The following is a 19,301-nucleotide window of genomic DNA, read 5'->3' as shown; positions in this document are numbered from 1 at the left end:
TGGTTTCAGTTAGTACTGTGTTGTTCACCTGCCTTGCTTCTTCGTGTTGTGTTCCCTACTGTGTGATTCACCCCTCCTTTTCTGCGCATCTTGCATTGCGCTGGGCTGTGCTCCTCTCCCTCTCTCTCTCTCTCACATCACCTCATCCAACTTCCTCCTCACATCCTCTATGGTTCTCTAGATTTCCCCCATCTTCTCTAACTGCTACTCTATCTCCTATCCTATCCCCCTCCCGAAGTCTGGAAGGAAAAAGTTCAAGAGGGTTATTCGAGGCTTTAACCTAGGACTTCCTATTGCTGATACCTACATTAGTGTTTCCTGGAGACAGACTCTCCCCGACATCCCCTTTGTCATTCCCTCCCCAGACCTATGGACCCCTCATATGGTCTCGGTTCTCTCTCCTTTCTCCTCCTCTCCCATTAATGGTGGCACCCTGTGGGAGGTCCTCTTGGCCTCCTTACATTCCTCCAAAGCCTTTATCAGTGTCTATCTAAATGGGACCATCCTGGTCCAGGGCTCTCAGCCCAATCTCCTCCTTTTGGATAGGCTTCTTCCACGTCTTATCAACTTCCTCCCTTCTCCTGCTGCTCCTTCTGGCTCCTCTGCCACCTCCCTCCTCCTCTGCCGCCTCTCTGGCCCCTATGCCATCTCCTTCTGCTGCCTCATGCCCACTCTACTGCTTCTGCCATGGTGTACCTCACTCCTGTACCACATCCCAGAAGTCTTTCAAATGTAGCAACCTGCTCCACATTGCTACTCTCAACTCCTGCTCTGCTGTTTAACACTCCTCTGACAACTGCCACCTCCTTCAAGACCTTGACCTGGATGTCCTCGATCTCACTGAGACTTGGCTCATGGCCAGTTCTTTCACAGGTATTGACACTCTCCTCCCTGAGGGCCACAAGATCTTCTCTGAGCCCCAAACCAACCGTCCCTGAGGTGGAGTGGCCCTGATATTTCCAGAGTGGGTCCCTGCTTCTGTAATTCCTAATGCATGCCTACTCCAAATTTGAATGCCTGGTCTGCAGGCTCACTATCTCTCCTGGTCTCTCTCTGACTGTGGCCACCATCTACAGGCCAGCTGGCCAGGTCGCCCTCTTACTCTCAGAATGGGCTGACCTCTCTTCTTCTCTCCTTACCTCTACCTCTCAACTTCTCATCCTTGGAGACCTCAACATCCACCCGGATGCTTCTAATTCCACCTCTGGGCTCTTCCGCAACTTTTGCGACTCTCTCTGCCTTTCCATTCTACCCTCTGGTCCGACACACTCTGCTGGACACACCTTGGATGTTCTCCTCATCTCATATATCCCCCTCTCTAACACTTTCACTACTCCTCTCTCTTGTACTGATCACTTTCTGTTCTCCTACCACCTGAAACTTCTTGTCCCCCATGAAAAGCCTACCCCAGCACTGGCAACTTCCTTCTCAGAGACTCGACCCATGAAGCGAGTGTCAGTGGATACCTTTGCCTCTACGTTCTCTGCTCCTCCTACTCCAGCCGCAGACTCGTACTCTGACACATACCTCTGTAACCTGCATCTTTCTATCTCCAACACTTTGGACATCCTTGCCCCTGTCATGAGAATCCATCTTAATCCTATCTCCAAGTGCAACTATTGGTATGATTCCGACCTCGCTGTCCTGAAACGCAAGTGCAGAATGGCTGAGAGGAAGTGGAGGACTTCAGGCACATCCTTTGACAAACAGGCGTACCTCCTGCTCCAAAGGCAATACAGACTCTCTGTCCTCTCCAAGAAGAGGGTCCATATTCAAGCCTGCATCTCTTCAGCTTCTAACAACATGACCAAACTCTTTAAAATTTGCAAGGAGTTGGCAAATAGCACTGCAGTCTCCATCTCTCCTGTTCCCTCCTAGGCCATCTGTATGGCTCTGGCCTGTCATTTCACCACTAAAATTCAGAACATCTTGTCCTTGCTTTCCTCTTCCTCTCCCTCTACCTCTCTCAGGCCCCCTTTGGCTGCCTCTCCCTCTCCTCTTCCTTTTTTTACTCCTTCTCTCTGATAACACCTGACAATCTTTCTAGACAAGTCCGATCTATGAAAGCTTCATCCAAACAGGTGCTCCCCTGCTCTTCCCGAACCATCAAGAACAACATTTCCACCCTCGCTCATGCCTTGGCCGATTTCTGTAATCACTCTTTCACCACTGTATCTTTCCCCTCTCTCCTCAAGCACTCCTTTGTGCACCCCTCCTCAAAAAGTCTTCTGCTGATCCTACCGGTCCGGCTACCTATTGCCCGATTTCTGTCACTCCTTTCCTGGGCAAACTCCTGCAAAAGCTGGCCATCTCCCAGCTTACTCTCCACACTGAAACTGTTGGTTGTCTCCATGATCATCATTCTGGCTTCAGAGCAGCCAGAGGCACGGAAACTACTCTCTTGAAAACCCATGAAGATCTGCTCTCTAATCTTGGCTCCAGCTCTCCCTCTGTCCTCATCCTCTTCGACCTTTCCTCTGCTCTTGACATGGTCAATCACGCAACCCTGATCAATCGTCTCCTTGAGAACCTGGGCATCACGGATCCGGCCCTGGCATGGCTGACCTCCTTCCTCCTGGACCGACCCTCCCAGGTCCAACTTGGGTCCTTCCTCTCCACCACCTCTTTCTCCACATGCGGTGTCCCCCAGAGCTCTGTCCTCTCACCCTGGCTGTTCAATGTCTATCAAACCCCTATGGCCCACTTGATCTCCATCTTCTCTTCTAACTTTCAGTGTTATGAGATGACACTCAGCTCTCTTTCAGGCTTACCTCAGCCTCCTCTCCTCCCCCGCTCATTCCTGACTGTCTATCTGCAATTTAGGATTGGTGCAGCTCCAATGATCTCTGCCTTAATGGCAGCAAGATGGCGCTCCTTCTCATTGGGTCTCCTTCTCCCGCTTTCCCTCTCTCACTCTGGTTCTGGGTGCCCCCTTTGGGCCCTCTACCCTCAACCTCCTGTGAGGCACAACAACCTTGGTGTCATCTTTGACCCCACGCTCTCCTCTCTCCTCTCATCATGGACCTTGCCAAGAAGGCCCACTTCCAGCTTCACCTTCTCAGAGGTGTTCTGTCGTTTCTCACTTTCCTCCAGAATCTCACTGTCTCCGGAGCCCTGGTTCTCTACAGGCTGGACTACTGCAACAGCATCTTTCTCATCTGCCTAACTCTACTATTCCCCCCCTGCAACTAATCCAGAACAGGACTGCAAGACTTATTCTTGACCTCAAGCCCAGGGGCCGTATCTCCCTAGCCCTAAAATCCCACCACTGACTCCTGGTGGCTGCAAGGATCAAGTTCAAGACCCTCTGCCTCGTCCGCAAAGCTTTCTGGGGTTGAGCCACACTACATCAAACTCTCTCTGCCGAAAAACCCTCCTCTAGAAACCTTTGCTCAGCTACCTCCAACTATCTGAGGGTCAGACGCTTCTGAAAGCAGAGAGCGGGAGAATATCTCTCTACTCTGCAGGCGCCTCCCTCTGGAATGGCCTCCCTGCCCCTCTCAGACTTGATCCGGACAACCTGAAGATCCAGAAGAATATCAAGGCCTTCCTTGTTTCTCTGCCTTCTCTCACTTCCTTGCTAACGTACCTATCTGCTGGGCCGACTGGTTGCTTGCTACCCTCAGAGTCTCACTGTGTACCAGGCTCCTCCATGACCAGTCATCCTTGCACTGCCTCCTAGCCTACTGTGCACTTAGAGGCTATAACTGTAACCCCTACAGCCCCCCTGCACTTACCCAGAGCCACACTGCACTGGCTGCACTTACTCTTAGCCTGGTGCCATGATCGCACTTTCCCCTTACCCTCTCCCTTGCACTTCCTCCTCTCCCTACCTCCTGCACTTCTTGTGTCACACTTACACAATCTGAATGACACAATGCCTAGTAAGATTGTTTGTCTTGTCTTGCCTCTGTCTTCCCTCCCATGTCTTGTGGCACCTAGAAACACTTGTTTACAGGTGCATTATAAATGCCATATCATATATCATATCATTGTTTGAAGTGTCCTTGCAAACCATGCGTAAGCACGTCTGGGGTGAGAAGGTCCCAGGCCAGCTGGAACTTGTAATGAATTATGTTTTTTAAAAATGTTATTTTATTATGCATTTGTAAAGCACTTATACAGCAAGAGCTATCATGGAAGACTCCAGGAAAGGGGTGTGCTACAAATATGAGCTGATGATGGTAGATGAATGAATGCGACCAATGAGAAAGTGGGAATTAGAGAAGATTGGATTTCTTTTGTATAGGCGTGACCAATCACGCGTGGGGGGATGATTTGTAATAAAATAAGTGGGAGTGTTTTAACTGCTGTGAAGTGTTTGTGTGGTTCAGGGAGAGTCGGGTTAGTTTGACTCTACAGCTTAATCTACCCCCTCCCGGATGTTTAAATAAACATACTTTATGGGCAATTATGCACTCGCTTCTTAAATGGTGGGCCTCATTTGGGTTATGGTGATTAGAGGCCCATCCACACATAGGTAAGTTACTAACATAAAAAAGATATTGGCTTGAAAGCAGGAGCGATCGTAACCCAACCGTCTCTAGAGCCCAAGTGGACCGTGGGGCCAGTTCAGTGTCACGGTACCTGAATTCAGCTCTTGGTGGGCTGAGGCATCAGACCATGGTTCGAACGTTGATGCAAGCTGATCAGTCTCAGTCGAGCACATAGGATAACAGAGGTCCTGGCAGCAAGCAGGCATCGAGTATGGTCGAATGCAGGTGTTCTTTGATGTCCAATGGCAGTGGTTCAATGATGCAGGTCAAGGCAGTACCAAGAATGCTTCACAGTTGGCCAAGCTGAGTCGGGCTTTGGCTTTTGGGAAATATCAGTGAGTGACGCTCCAGCGATTCGAGTCTGTGGGCAATCTTCATTGCACTGGTGATCGAGGATGCATCCATGTGCAGTCAATGAGGCAGTGATTGTCGGGCTAGCTGGGCCGAGCCGTGGTTGTAACTGCCGGTTAGAGTCACAAGTGACCCACCAGAGTTTTGGTTTGGGCTCCAGCATTGAGTAGACATTTCGACCTAGCAGATGGCTCTACAGAAGCTTTGGACTACGCCCCCCATGACCGTTCACCATTTACTATGATGGCAACCTGAGGCTCTCTAGAAGCTTTATACTAGGCCGATCCCTCACCGTTTACTATGATGGCACCCTGTGGCTCTCCAGAAGCTTGGACTGCACCCCCCCATGACCCTTCACCATTTACTATGATGGCAACCTGTGGCTCTTCAGAAGCTTAGACTACGCGCCTGTGATCCCTCACCATTTACTTTGATGGCACCTGTGGCTCTTCAGAAGCTTAGACTACGCACCTGTGATCCGTCACCATTTACTATGATGGCAACCTGAGGCTCTGCAGACACTTGGTCTATGCCCCCCATGATCCCACACCATTTACTATGATGGCACCCTGTGGCTCTCCAGAAGCTTGGACTGCACCCCCCCATGACCCTTCACCATTTACTATGATGGCAACCTGTGGCTCTTCAGAAGCTTAGACTACGCACCTGTGATCCGTCACCATTTACTATGATGGCAACCTGAGGCTCTGCAGACACTTGGTCTATGCCCCCCATGATCCCACACCATTTACTATGATGGCACCCTGTGGCTCTCCAGAAGCTTGGACTGCACCCCCCCATGACCCTTCACCATTTACTATGATGGCAACCTGTGGCTCTTCAGAAGCTTAGACTACACGCCTGTGATCCGTCACCATTTACTATGATGGCACCTGTGGCTCTTCAGAAGCTTAGACTACGCACCTGTGATCCGTCACCATTTACTATGATGGCACCTGTGGCTCTTCAGAAGCTTAGACTACGCACCTGTGATCCGTCACCATTTACTATGATGGCACCTGTGGCTCTTCAGAAGCTTAGACTACGCACCTGTGATCCGTCACCATTTACTATGATGGCACCTGTGGCTCTTCAGAAGCTTAGACTACGCACCTGTGATCCGTCACCATTTACTATGATGGCACCTGTGGCTCTTCAGAAGCTTAGACTACGCACCTGTGATCCGTCACCATTTACTATGATGGCACCCTGAGGCTCTGCAGACACTTGGTCTATGCCCCCCATGATCCCACACCATTTACTATGATGTTAACCTGTGGCTCTCCAGAAGCTTTGGACTAAGCCCCCCATGTCCTGCCCTCTGCATCATCATCGACAAGGCCTTCCGGGGCCTGGGGCATCAATACCTTCAACTCTCCCTTCCTAAATACTTCCCTTCTCGAGCCCTTCGCTCATCTGCCTCCAACTCCCTCAGGGACAGTCGCTTATCCAAGCAACAAGTTGGTGGTAGATCTCTTTCTTCAGCCGGGGCCTCCCTCTTGAACAGCCTCCTTGCCTCTCTGAAACTTGAGGAGAATCATCTCCGGTTCCGGAAGCATCTCAAAACCGCTCTCTTTGCTTCTGCTTTTTCCCCTCCTCTCCCCTGCTGACTTCTGGCTGAAATTACACCGGTTACCTGGCCACCCTCTGATCTCAGGCCCAGGTCCCATTCCCTGCCAGTCGTACACCTGCACTGCCTTCCTGGCAACCCCCGCTCTTGGGGACTGTTTCTGTGTCCCTACAGCCCCACTACCAGCACATGACACCAGATGTCTGTTACTCTTGCACTTGCCACCTGCTGGCCATATTTTATTTATTGCGTATTTATTTCCAATATCCCATGTACCGCACTGTCCCCTCGCCCATACCCCCTCACTTTCCCATTTCCCCCTTCCCCTGCACTTGCGGGATCTGAATGGCACCTGGCCTAGTATGATTGCTGTCTGTCTTCCCTCTGTTCCCACTCCTTTGCCTCGTCACGCCTTGAAACACTTGTGTATAGGTGCGTTATAAATGCCATATCATATCATATCATATCATGATCCCTCGACATTTATTATGATGGCAACCGGTGGCTCTCCAGAAGCTTTGGACTTCGCCTCCCATGATCCCTCACCATTTACTATGATGGTTAGGCATGATGGCAGTTGTATTGCAAAATATCTGGAGAGTCAAAGGTTGCAGACACATGACCCAGCAATATAAAACTACCATCCACCTAATTTTGAACAAAAAACTTGCCTTTTTAAATTATTCTTCATGTATAGAACTTGTCAGTGGGCCAGGTCTCATTACAGCTATACTGGCAATGCAGGTGGCACACCTTTTTACCATGGAAGGCATCACTTACTCACCTCTGAGGTTCTGCCACTCCACACAATACTGCTAATGTTGACTGTGACCTCTTTGTCTTCTGCTGCTTTGGGGTTCACGGTCCCCACTTTTATGAGCTGGAATTCTCCATCCGGTGAAACCTGAATGTTGACGATATCAAACGTGGTTGGAACATCTCCATTTTCATCGAAGAAGACCTCATGCCCGCTGCGAGTGGTAAATCTCACTTTCTTCAGATAATGGAGAATCTATGGAGTGAAAGAGGGTAGAGGGTCAACTAAATAGGAGTGTCCCCTTACCTTATCTCCTAGTCCTCCTCAATCCCTTTATAATCACTAATGTATCATCATTTCACTTGATATATTAAACTGTGCATGTTTTCTTTCAGAATCTATTTTGTCCTCACACTCATTGTGCCTTTCACTTTTGCTTCTTTGCCCTCTTGGCTCCCTACCCCTTGATAGCAGTCACCCGGATGTTGCAAACAAAATGACTATTCACATTTTGTCGACTGTCCTAAAAAATGCACCTCCTATCTCTTGAAAGACCACCTGCCTCCCTACAATGGCATTAAACCCTCCCCCCGTGTTCCACGTCCTGATATATTATTGTGCATATGTGCATACTTAGTGAAATTCTTGTGCATACCTGCGCATGGGTGAATATTGTTGTATATAATTTTACTGTTTTTTTGTGCTCTGTGTTGTCACCTCTGCTTGCTACCATTTTCCCCTGCATCAACCGGTTTACAGTACGGATCCCTGGCGGCATGCCAGTACTGTTATTGAAAAGCTCATGACAATGGAATTGCTGAATTCTGATACTGTTATCTCTTTTTCATTGTTCAAAACACCATGCTCCCTCAAACAAATACATGTGATAACAAATATACAAAGTACCCATTTCATTGATATATGTGTGATACAGCAAACCTGGCGTGGCTCTCCTTCCAGTGCATCTCTCTTGTGTTGCAATACTTCCATCCTGCCACCAGGTGGCAATGCATGGCGGCCTTCTGAGACATGGGTCCTCATTATAAGTATGGCGGTAAGGTAACAATGGCGCCGGTATCGCTACCGGCCCCGCTGCTACCTTACCGCCATACTATGAGTTGTGCTTGTGGGTCTCGCTCGGGCAGTGCGGCACCCGCGAGCATAGCTTGTGGATGCACCGGCACCGTTACAAACGGTGACGGTGCATCCGAGTTCCCCATTCCCATTCAGCCCTATGGGGCCGAATGGGGATGGGGAGTCCCTTATTGCCGGCATCCACGAATGGGCAATTACCGGAACCTGCGAACTGGGCATGACCCGGTAATTGCCCATTCGCGGGTGCCCGTAAAATCAGGGGTCTGGTGGTAACCGTGCCTTTGTTACAGGCAAGGCTACCGCTAAACCCGACGGCCTAGACCCTTTATAACCGTCACCCACTTAAAACAGGTCTCTGGGCCTCATTACAAGTATGGCGGTAAAGCAACAACAGTGCGGTATTGCAACTGGCACCGTTGCTACTGTACCACCATACTAGGAGTTCTGCTCGCGGGTGCCCTTGCAGCCACCAGATCTGACCTGGTGACTGTACCGGCACCCGGGAGCAGAACATGATGGTAGCACCGGTACCGTTATTAACGTACTAGTGCTACCACCCTCCCCATTACCATTGAGCCCTACTGGGCTCAAATGGGAATGGGGATGTACCGGGCACGGCACCCGCGAAAGTGCAATTACCGTAGAACCGGCAAGGGTACCTCCAACCTCGTAATGAGGCCCTCTGAATTCATTGAAGAACTTCCCAAGCAAGGTCTGCAACTGTATATGTTCCACAGGCCAAACCAGGTTCTGGATCCATATGGCGATTGCAATCTGGGAGCCATAGGAAATCCCACTCTTCCGAGCTGTTCCTTAATGGCAGCCAGCCCTGCCATGTGCAGACTAGAGCTGGAAGAGCCTGCATGTGCTACTTCCAACTGTTGAAGGTAATGTTCCAATTCCTGGAGGTGTGGCTCTTTCTCCAGTTCTGTTAGGATAGTGCTTCTGGTTTGGTTTCTTGGCTTGTTTACACTGGTGCCACTCTGACTCCTAGCTTGTTGTGCATGCGGCCCCAGCAGCCCATGGCTTGATTGTTTAGAGCTTCCAGTCTTCTTGACAGCTCACATTTCTCATCCCGGCACCCCTCCCCTGGGGTCTCTTGCAGGCCTGCAGCATTATATGTTTACTGCATTGGTAGCTGCATCTGGGTCTTGAACTCTGCTTCCTTCACTGACTCACTGTTTCCTCCAGGTGCTCCCTGCAGTGTGAGCTGAAAGCTCCCTCCACTCAGTGTTGCTTCCAGCGAGTGTCTGTGTCTTGCACTCATGGCTTCCTGGTGTCCTGAACTCACTGCTTCCTCCAGTGACCCTAAGACCTGACTGCCAATAGCACTCACCTGCATTCAGGAGGAGCTGTCCTCTCTCTGCTGCTGCACCCTCTTCCACAGTCCGGCCTACACAATACTGCAAGTATTCATACCACCCACCAAGAGCAAGCACACAACACTAGACAAAGAGAAAACAAGGGGCGAGGGCAGCACTCAACACTTCCTCAAAGCACAGAACCTCAACAAAGCCCACACCTGCCTCTGCAGCGTTACTAAAAGAAAAAAGGAAGAAGGCTCCTGACCACTAAAGACCTTATAGCAAATGGAATCTATTAACAGTCCAAGCCTTCACCTGGCCACAGCCAAACCAGCTGCATGCCTCATCTTCTTCAGCACCAGCCCAGAATGAGGACATGCCAGTCCCCATTCACATATATTCCTATACAATATCACCCCATCACCCGCACTGAGACCCGACTTCCCAAATCAAAAGTCGGATGCGTGATCACCTTAACATGTCGGCTTCTGAATGTTAGGAGCATCATATGACACCGGTCCTGTCATGTAAAGAGAGGGGTGAGGTGCCCTAACACCATTCCACACATGTCGCACAGCTAATTATGAAAACAGTGTTATACTGAGTATACCTCCCCGGCCTAGCAGAACACAATTGAAACACTAGATAGAAAACAGTCTGTTGTTGCCATCAGGTGACCCCTATGCACTCAAATAGGACTTGGTCCTTTAGGTTCCGTTATAATATTTCTTGACAATTTAAACAATTTTAGCCATGAAATGTCATAAGAAAGTCTCTTTAATGGCACGTTCAGGCATCTTTTCAACAAGACATTGGTTGATGATTTTTCAGAACACAAAAGCAGTAACTTAATGCTCATCCAGCTCGTGGTTTCTTTACACATAGAACAGCTTGGCATTTAGAGTCAGAACAGAACACTCGACAACGGACTCTCCTTGGTGCGGACGCGTTTCGGTTACATTGCATGGTCCATCTTCAGGGCTTTAAGTCGTCCTTTCTTTTTGTCAAGCAAACTAGAATTCTTCAATATACCTCCAAAGATAGTATTATATTACTCCTTTATACTCATGCGTGTTTCATAATTCCTTAAAGTGTACGTTTGCTTCACTAACCTCTTTTGTTCCCCTAGTGTCAAACTGTGCGCGTGCGTAAAACACAATGAATTCTGTCATCAGTCCAATAGCTGTCGCAGATATGCTGAGAGGACATTATGCAAATCATAAAAAGGCTTAACGCCCACCCAAATCCACTAAGTCAAGCTACACAGGGCCCTGCTGCTCTTACATTCAACCTCAACATTATGCAACCACCTCAGCAACAATGTTGGAATAATGGAGTCCGTAACTGCCTCTACTTTAACAATACTTACTCAGCAAGGGTTGACAACTTCGTGGACAGGGAGGCAGCAGAGTGGCAACACCGGTCCGGTGCCCTGCATCTGCGTATCAAAAGCATCATTGCTCACTTGTTGGAAATTAGCTCAAATAGTGACAATCGACTTCAAAATCCGGCGGCCATCTTGAAATGGCATCCTTCTCTTGCACATACCTAGGCGTCAATGTGGGAAACCCGTCACCCATGTATCCTCTCCGGCAACTAACTCCTTGCTGCCCAAGAAAGTATCTGCCGATTCCACATATTGCTGTTTTGAAAATCTCTGGCAACAAGTATGCTTGATTTTGTTTCTATGTTAGCGTCCCACGCACATGGAGCAAGCTCACATGTCTCCTCCAATTGGTTAATGGGTGAGGACGCTGTAGAGTGGAATTTCGGTCGGGTGACCCGCACCCATAATTGATGTTACTCTAGTGTGCCTACCCACTAGAAACTAAGAAATCTGTGCTTTAGCAGCCATCATTTCGATGAGTCTTTGTGTACTCCTTACCTGCTGACATTTGCATATAACTATACAACCTCTGTTGAGTTTAAGTTGTGTTACATGGATTATCTCGGTGCTTCATACCCTATCCTAAAGAGGATGGGACCAGAAGGCTCTCAGGTCAAACCTGCTCATAATAAGCAGTTGCCTAATTCACCAAAGTGTAATATGTTCTCAATGTCTTGCATCCTTGATCACATAACAACGGACCACAGCATCTCCCCGGTCAATCCTGCTCACAATCTATCCCTATCCTGTTTATCACAATCTAGCTGAGCTGACATGTTGTTGTTATGGTGGAAACTCACCTAACTACCTTCCAATGGTCTTACATTCCATAACGTTACGCTAGGTCTCTCAGGTGAATCCTGCTCACAGTCTACAAGTGTGACCACAATGCCTCACCTAGATATAACATGTTGGATCCCACTCGGAATTCACAAGAAGGTCAATCCAATCAATCTCCCTCTGCATTAGTCTCCTCTGTAAATCACCTCCCCTTATAGGCATTTAAGTTGCGCTACAGTCCTGTCTTGTCCCATAAAGCTCAAAGCTAACAATCTTACATTGTCCAATGCTGCACCTCAGCCTTCCCCAGCTTAACTCCAAACATGACTCCAACTCGTGCCTAGAAACACTTGTGTACAGGCGTGTTATAAATGACTTATCATATCATATCATGATTACTCAATTTACATGGTGAATCGCACCATTCCCTTGAGGATGATAGTGAGGCATTCTCTAATGCTTCATTGCAAACCTTTCAGGAATCCCTGTAGACTTGGAGCTGTGAGATGTTATGTTATGTTACTTGGCATTTATATAGCGCCTTATATATCATTGGTATGACCTCCAAGTGCTGGTAGGTTGAACGCCCTTGGGAACCGTAGTTCAGGTCAGTAGAGAGAGAGAGATTGTCGTATGGTGCGTGGGTGCACCGGATATGTGTGCAGCAGGTGTAGTTGTTGGATGATAGCTGCTTCCTAGCAATAGGCGTGTTGCTGAGGATATCAGTTGGATTTGTTCTGGCTGCGTTAGGCCTGAGGAACGCCTATGTGGAAAGCTGGCTGGAATGTGCTCAGCTAGCTGCGTGTTATTAGGGTGATGAGGTGTTCATGGGTTCATATTCGTATGTGAACAGCTAAGCCTAATTATCAGGGCTATAGCTGTGTTCTAGTTGAATGATGGTGGATAGTAGAGAGTAAGCGTTGTGTTGTGATATGATGGTTATCTTTAAAGCGCCCGAGACCAGGCACGTGAGCAGGACAGTGGGGACATACATAGCGATGTACAGATATATAGCGACAGGTATATATGGGATACAGATATATATGGGGATACGGATAGATAGCATATGTAGGGGGTAAATCGCCTGAGCATAATGTTTAGATGCAGAATTCCATATAGTAAAACTTCTAGGGCACACTCAATGTTGTTTGGCCACACTATCTAGATGCGGAATTCAGCACAGTCAAACTTTTAGGGACACTCGGACACACTGGGCCTCATTAGGACCCTGGCGGTGATGGTATGAACGGTGCCGGTAAGGCACCGGCACCGTTCATACCGTCCCTGCGCATTCCGAGTTTTGTTCGCGGGTCCATGACAGCCCGCCAGGGCTTACCTGTCGGGCTCTGCGGCACCCGCGAGCATAACTCGCAATTGCACCGGCACCGTTATCATCAGTGCCGGCGCAACCATGCGGTAGAATGGGGATCGGGAGCCGGGCAAAACCACCACTCGCGAATGGGCAATTATCGACCCATTCATCTCGTTATGGGCCAGTTATTGCCCAATCGCGGGAGGCAGTGCCGTTAACGGGCATGGCGGTAGCCGTGCCTGCCATACAGGCACTTCTACCGCCATGCTTGTAATGAGGCCCACTATCTAGTTGCGGAGTTCAACACAGTGAGACTTTGGGCACACTCAATATATCGCCCGACCATAATATCTAGATGCCGAATTCAACACAGTGAAACTTTTAGGGCACGCTCGATGTTGTTTGGACACACTATCTGGATGTTTCACAAATGTGGCATCAGCCCATTTGCAAACAGATCCGAAAGAACATTTACATATGGTGTGCCTCCAAGCAACCTCATAAGGGGCCTGCAATGTGTTTGGCAATTCTAATGAAGGAAGCTATGGACATTCAAGAGGAATTAAGAGCTGATTGTTAATATTACAACCTTTATCCCATATTGAAATACAAAACAATCCATCAGTTTACTTTCCACCAACTTGTTTAGGTCTGGCCTCCAAAACTCTTCTCTACACCTCAGTTTGGTTTTGTTAACACCAGTATGGCCTTCATGTGCAGCATCAAGCAACAATTCCTAAATCCTGGTAGTACAGCAGCTCTGCCTCCTCTGCACAATGTCCCTCTTCCACACTCACCTCTTCATTCACTTCCAGACACTCCTTTACATGGTCTTTCATGCATAGTTGGTGTGCTACCTTTAACTATCTTAATTACACCCTTGATTGTTTAAGCCTCACCACACTCTTGGTCCCAGGTCTCCGTAGGCACAATATACTCTCTTATTATACCTGAGAAGTCAATGCTATTATTTCAAAGCCAATAGACATTTTGACTAACCAATAGGATGCTTGGTTTTTCTTCCCCAGTAGAAAACATACTTCACAGCTGTTCCAGAGCAAACACACAAGTTGGGTGCTTTGAGTGAGGTTAGGAAGGTTTAGAAGGGGTTTCTTAGTTATTTGTGCTCTTATTGATATGTGTTGTTTATCCCAGTTGTATCTTCGTTTGTTGATTTGTGTGCCTTATTTAGGCTCCCTCTCAAATCTTACCTTTTTATCTTAAATCCCTTGTACAAGAAAGTCATCCTTTGTGTCACTTCAAAATGAAAATACAGTTTCCTGTTTCCTTTCCTTTCCTGTGTTTGTTGATAAACCTTTGTGTGTGAAGCAGAGAGTCCTGCCTGTGCTGTGCTTAGTCATCTTACCTGCTGTGTGCATGCTTTGAGTCCCCTTTCCCATCATGCGAGTCTTGCACGAGACACTTTGTTTTGTGTTTTGCACATTGACACCTTGGGGGCATGGGGCACCTTATGGATAATTGTGTTTTTCAAATGTGTTACCTTAGGCAACATGTCCTTTTATTTAGAGGAGTGCTGGGTGAAGTTGAGGAGCTGGACTGCTCAGTGTCAGAGACAGAAGTAGAGTAAGTGGAGCAGGCAGAAGATAGAGGCTGAGGAGAGGCAGGCGTTGAGATGGCGTGTGAGGAAGTGAGATGGGAGAGATGGGGAGATGAGAGGGTAAATGCTGGTTGAGGAGCCGAATATGATGTATAAAGAGAGGCAAGCAAAGCCTGAGGAGAAGGCTATGGCTACCTATTCTACAACATCCGTGATGATCTGCTCTCCAACCTTGACTCTAACATTCCCTCTGTCCTCATCCTCCTCGATCTCTCTTCTGCCTTCGACATGGTCAACCTTCCCATCCTGCTCAGCCGTCTCCATGAAAACCTGGGTATCACTGATCAGGCTCTGGCCTGGCTGACCTCTTTCCTCTCAGATCGACCCTCCCAGGTCCAACTTGGGTCCTTCCTTTCATCTATCTTCCTCTCTACCTGTGGTGTTCCCCAGGGGTCTAACCTCTCGCCCTGGCTTTTCAACCAATACCTGGAAACTCTCGCCCAATGCATTGCCACTTTCTGCTCAAATTTCCAGTGCTACGCTGACAACACTCAACTCATTTTCCGGCTGCCCTCTGCCACCTCCTCTCCTTCTCTCATCTCTGATTGCCTAACTGCCATTCAAGATTTGTGTGCCACCAATGATCTTTGTCTGAATGCCAGCATGACGGAGATCCTCCTCATCGGCCCACCTTCACCATCCTTTCCCCTCACTCTCTGGCCGGCCTCCCATGGCCCTCCTCCTACCCCCACCTGCAAGGCTAAGAACCTCGGGGTCATCTTTGACTCCACCCTTTCCTTCTCCACCCACATCTCTGAGGTCTCTAAAAAGTCAAATTTCCGACTGCACCTCCTCAGAGGTACTCTGCATTTCCTCTACATCCCCCAGAAGCTAATGGTATCCCAAGCTCTGGTTCTCTCTAGCTTGGACTGTTGTAACAGCCTCTTTCTTAATCTACCTGCCTCTACTCTCCGCCCTCTGCAACTAAGCCAGAACAGGACTGCGAGACTTGTCCTTGGCCTCAAACCCTGGGATCGTATCTCTCCAGCTCTGAAATCTCTCCATTGGCTCCCAGTGGATGCAAGGATTAAATTCAAAACCCTCTGCATTCTCCACAAGGCTTTCTGGGGCTTGGGTCCAAAATACCTTCAGCTATCCCTCCGCAAATACCTCCCCTCTTGAGCTCTTCGCTCCTCTACCTCCAACTCCCTCAGGGTCAGTCGTTTTTCAAAGAAACGAGCTGGGGGTAGATCTCTGTCTTTGGCTGGGGCCTTCCTCTGGAATAGCCATCTCTGCTTCCGAAAGCACCTCAAGACCTTCCTCTTTTCTTCTGCCTTCGCTCCCCCTGTCCCCTGCTGATCTGTTCTCTCTTGGCACTGTGCACCTGGCCACCCTCTGTCCTTCGGGCCCAGGTGCCTGCTCACCCTGGCACCCTCCTGCACTGCCTCCAGGCCACCGCTTGCACAGGGGTCTGTATCTGTACCCATACAGCCCCCGCCCCCTTTTTCTTCCTGCACTTATCAGACCTACCCTGTCTGCTGCCTTAAACCTAGCACTTGCAAATTGCTGGCTGCATTACCACTGTTTGTTGCCTTTATTATTTATGTATTGTTATTAATCTATTTCTCCTCTGCTTCGCACTTTCCCCTTCTCCCTCTTTCCATGCACTTTTCCCCTCCCCCTCTCTCATGCACTTGCGTGTTCTCAATGTCACTGGGCCTAGTAAGATCGCTGTTTTGTTCTCCCCTGTTCCCTTCCCTTGCCTTTTTCGCGCTCTGAAACACTTGTGTACGAGCGCTATAGAAATAAAATATCAATCAAACAATATTCTCAGGAGTTTGTGGTAGCTGCAAAGTGACCCAGGGAGTAACTGCGGAGACTGGTTGAGTACCTTTACATGGAGTTGGCCGGGAGGAAGGATAGTCCAGGAGTAGCATGGAGAAGTAGCTAAAGAGGTTCGGGAAAAATTAATCCTGACTCTGAAACAGCCAAACGTCTTTTTGACTGGCCACGTCTGGCCCTGAACAGCCTGACCCAGTGGTAACATTGACTAGAAGGCTGCATTACCATCACTCCCAGTGCAGCCTCCTGTTTTCAAGGGTAGAGATAAAGGTTTGGCACTGTTTGTGCAGGACAGGTAACATAGAGTGGCGAGGAAGGCAGGCACAAGCTGCCAGGGGTAACTATATCCCACGGCAGTTGTGGATACTGGCATCACCATACCCGCTGATAGGTGACTGAACAGGAGGGTAGCAAATGTGTTACTAAGATGTTTACACCCTAATGTCTCCACTGGATGGGGCAGCCAGAAAAATTGTGTTTGAAGCAAAAAAGCAAAAGATGTACTTTGGCAATCTATGCAAATACTATTGTTAGAGTGAAGGTGTCTGCCTTTTTTGCCATGCGCCTCTACTTAGATGGCTTGCACACACATCTTCATCATCTGAGGGATCTGTCATGTGGCCTACCAAGACATGGGCCTAATGTTTCCTCCCATAGTAGCCTTAAGCAATGTGATGAGTGTTTACTTTTATCAAAATAAACATGGATCTGTATCTTTGAGGCGTCTCCCGTGGTATAACACTAGAGACTCTGACATTTTAAAAACAAGTTCACTTTGAAACCTATGTGAGGGGCAGCTGAGTCTTTCCACGGCTAATTTACAAGAACAGATTGCAACATTAACTACTTGCCATACCAGAATTGCAGGTTACCATCATCATCATCATTCCCCAGTTACATAGGCCTTACCCATCTGGTTTTAAGTGAGCCAGCTGTACATGTACCTAATTGGGGACCCTTGTGTGTTGGTGGTCAGTAGGAACTCTTTGGTTGCCAGCTCTGGCTACTGCAGTAGTCACTTACTTTAATTCACTGTTCTTGCAGCTACTCCAGCATATGGAGGGTTGAATTCCCTCTGAGTTAGAATTGCGGCTTTCAGCTGGTTCTAAGACAGAGTATGGCATGACAGTGTCATGTACTTTAGTTGAACCGAGGGTCATACATTCAGGAGATACGAGAATTATTACAAACCAAGTAGTCTTTTTAATGCTTAGTAGAGAAAGATAAAAGCACAGACAGCTTGTCAGGGAACAGTCTAATGTAAATTGTATTCACAAACTGAAACTAACAAATGACTCCTTTTCCATTTTCTGTGCAAGTTTGTGTTTTGAGCCATATTATCAGTTGTTTTGGTACACGGAGAGAACACTATAAACATAGGTTCGGGGCTGTGATCTAGCAGCTGTTGTGTTTATGTAAATAGTCCACGATGTTCCAGTAAATGTAAACAATGGTCTGGTAGACTCCATGATACGCCTGGGCAATATTGTTTTACAATCTCAGAGAGCATTGTTAAATATTCCCGAAGGATTTGTGCAAACAATCTTGGGGATCGTAGTTTAACATTCTCGTGGAATATTGTTTAACTATCTCAGAGAGCATTGTTTAATATTCTCTGAGTGTATTGATAAACATGATTGGCCAATATACATAAAGAAACTGGTGTCTATATCAAGTGATGTTCTGATTTATTGATATTTATTTCTATCAGGCTCGTACACAAGTGTTTTACACTTCTAGAAAACCTTCTGCATTCTGGCTTATGGAGGAAGGAGTGGCTTGTTGCTCCTCTTTTAATGACCTGGTATTTTTGCAGCTTTAAAATTGATTTTTGATGGATTTGTTAAAGCAGAGGCTTCAACATCTTCCCCGTTCTGATTTTGACAGTTACTCCTTTTTAATTGTGCTCTAGAGGGAAGCATCCTTAGCCACATCAGCTCAATACCCACTCAACTATCTTATTCAGATTTGGCTTATGTTTGCATTATGGTCACATCTAGTTGACACTTAATGGCTGATTCACGGAAGCAGTTTATAATGGATCAATCCCATAGGAAATGCTCTATGAATCAGGCCCGAAATATCTTTTAAGGCTTTAGGGATATGGAAATGATAGAAATGTTTTCATTGATAACCTTTCTCATATTGAGTTTATGTGTCAACATAATAACAGTTGCTCTGCTTTTCTTTTGCTTGTATCGCCCAATAAATAGAAGTGTGAGAGCATTCACTGAGAGTTTATTTTAGTTTTTTTATTTTATTGAACATTTATTAGGTGACTTATACAACAGAATTGTGTTTTAAAGTGCCACAAAGCTAAATGGGAAGGGAACAGGGGAACCGATAACAATCGGACAACAGTAAAATACAGTCATGGTCCTACTAGACCTTGTGGCATACGGATGTGCACGTGCAGTGAGGCAAAGTGCAGGAGATAGGAAGGGAGGAGGGGGCAGAGGAGTGGACAAGTGCTGCTGGAGGGCCAGGAAGGGAAGTGCTAAGTGGAACCAAGGAGGAGAACCTCAGGCTAAGTGCTAGTGCAGCTGACTCCCGATGGTGGGAGGCAAAGCCGCCAAGAAGGGGCCAGCAAGGGCAGTGCAGTGTGGGGTGGGGGGTGCTGGTATCAACTCAGAAGAAGGGCCTGGACTCCTGTGAAATTCATGAGGATCGGGCCAATGGTCACAGCAACAGTAGGGTGATTAACATAGCTGGGAAAGAGGGAAAGGGGTAGAGAACAGCAGAGTTTTTAGCAGTTTCTGGAACTTAAGGGGGTGTGGCTCAAGTCCGAGAGGGGCAGGGAGTCTGTTCCAAAGGGAGGTGCCAGCTGGGGAGCGAGGCCTGCCCCCCAC

At 47.9% G+C, this 19,301-nt stretch overlaps 1 protein-coding gene across 1 annotated transcript in view; it reads right to left on the bottom strand.

The window, feature by feature from the left end:
- The window catches only part of LOC138528229 (extracellular calcium-sensing receptor-like), a 70,416-nt gene that overhangs the window by 16,388 nt on the left and 34,727 nt on the right, over nucleotides 1-19,301 (bottom strand). Inside the window, exon 4 of the mRNA XM_069639685.1 lies at nucleotides 7,202-7,429. Coding sequence (XP_069495786.1) covers nucleotides 7,202-7,429 — 228 coding nt within the window. The remainder of the gene's footprint in view (nucleotides 1-7,201; nucleotides 7,430-19,301) is intronic.

The sequence above is a fragment of the Ambystoma mexicanum genome, chromosome 7q (assembly GCF_040938575.1).
Source record: "Ambystoma mexicanum isolate Mex_15411 chromosome 7q, UKY_AmexF1_1, whole genome shotgun sequence".
Taxonomy (NCBI): Eukaryota; Metazoa; Chordata; class Amphibia; order Caudata; family Ambystomatidae; genus Ambystoma; species Ambystoma mexicanum.
This window is presented reverse-complemented; position numbering and strand designations above follow the sequence as displayed.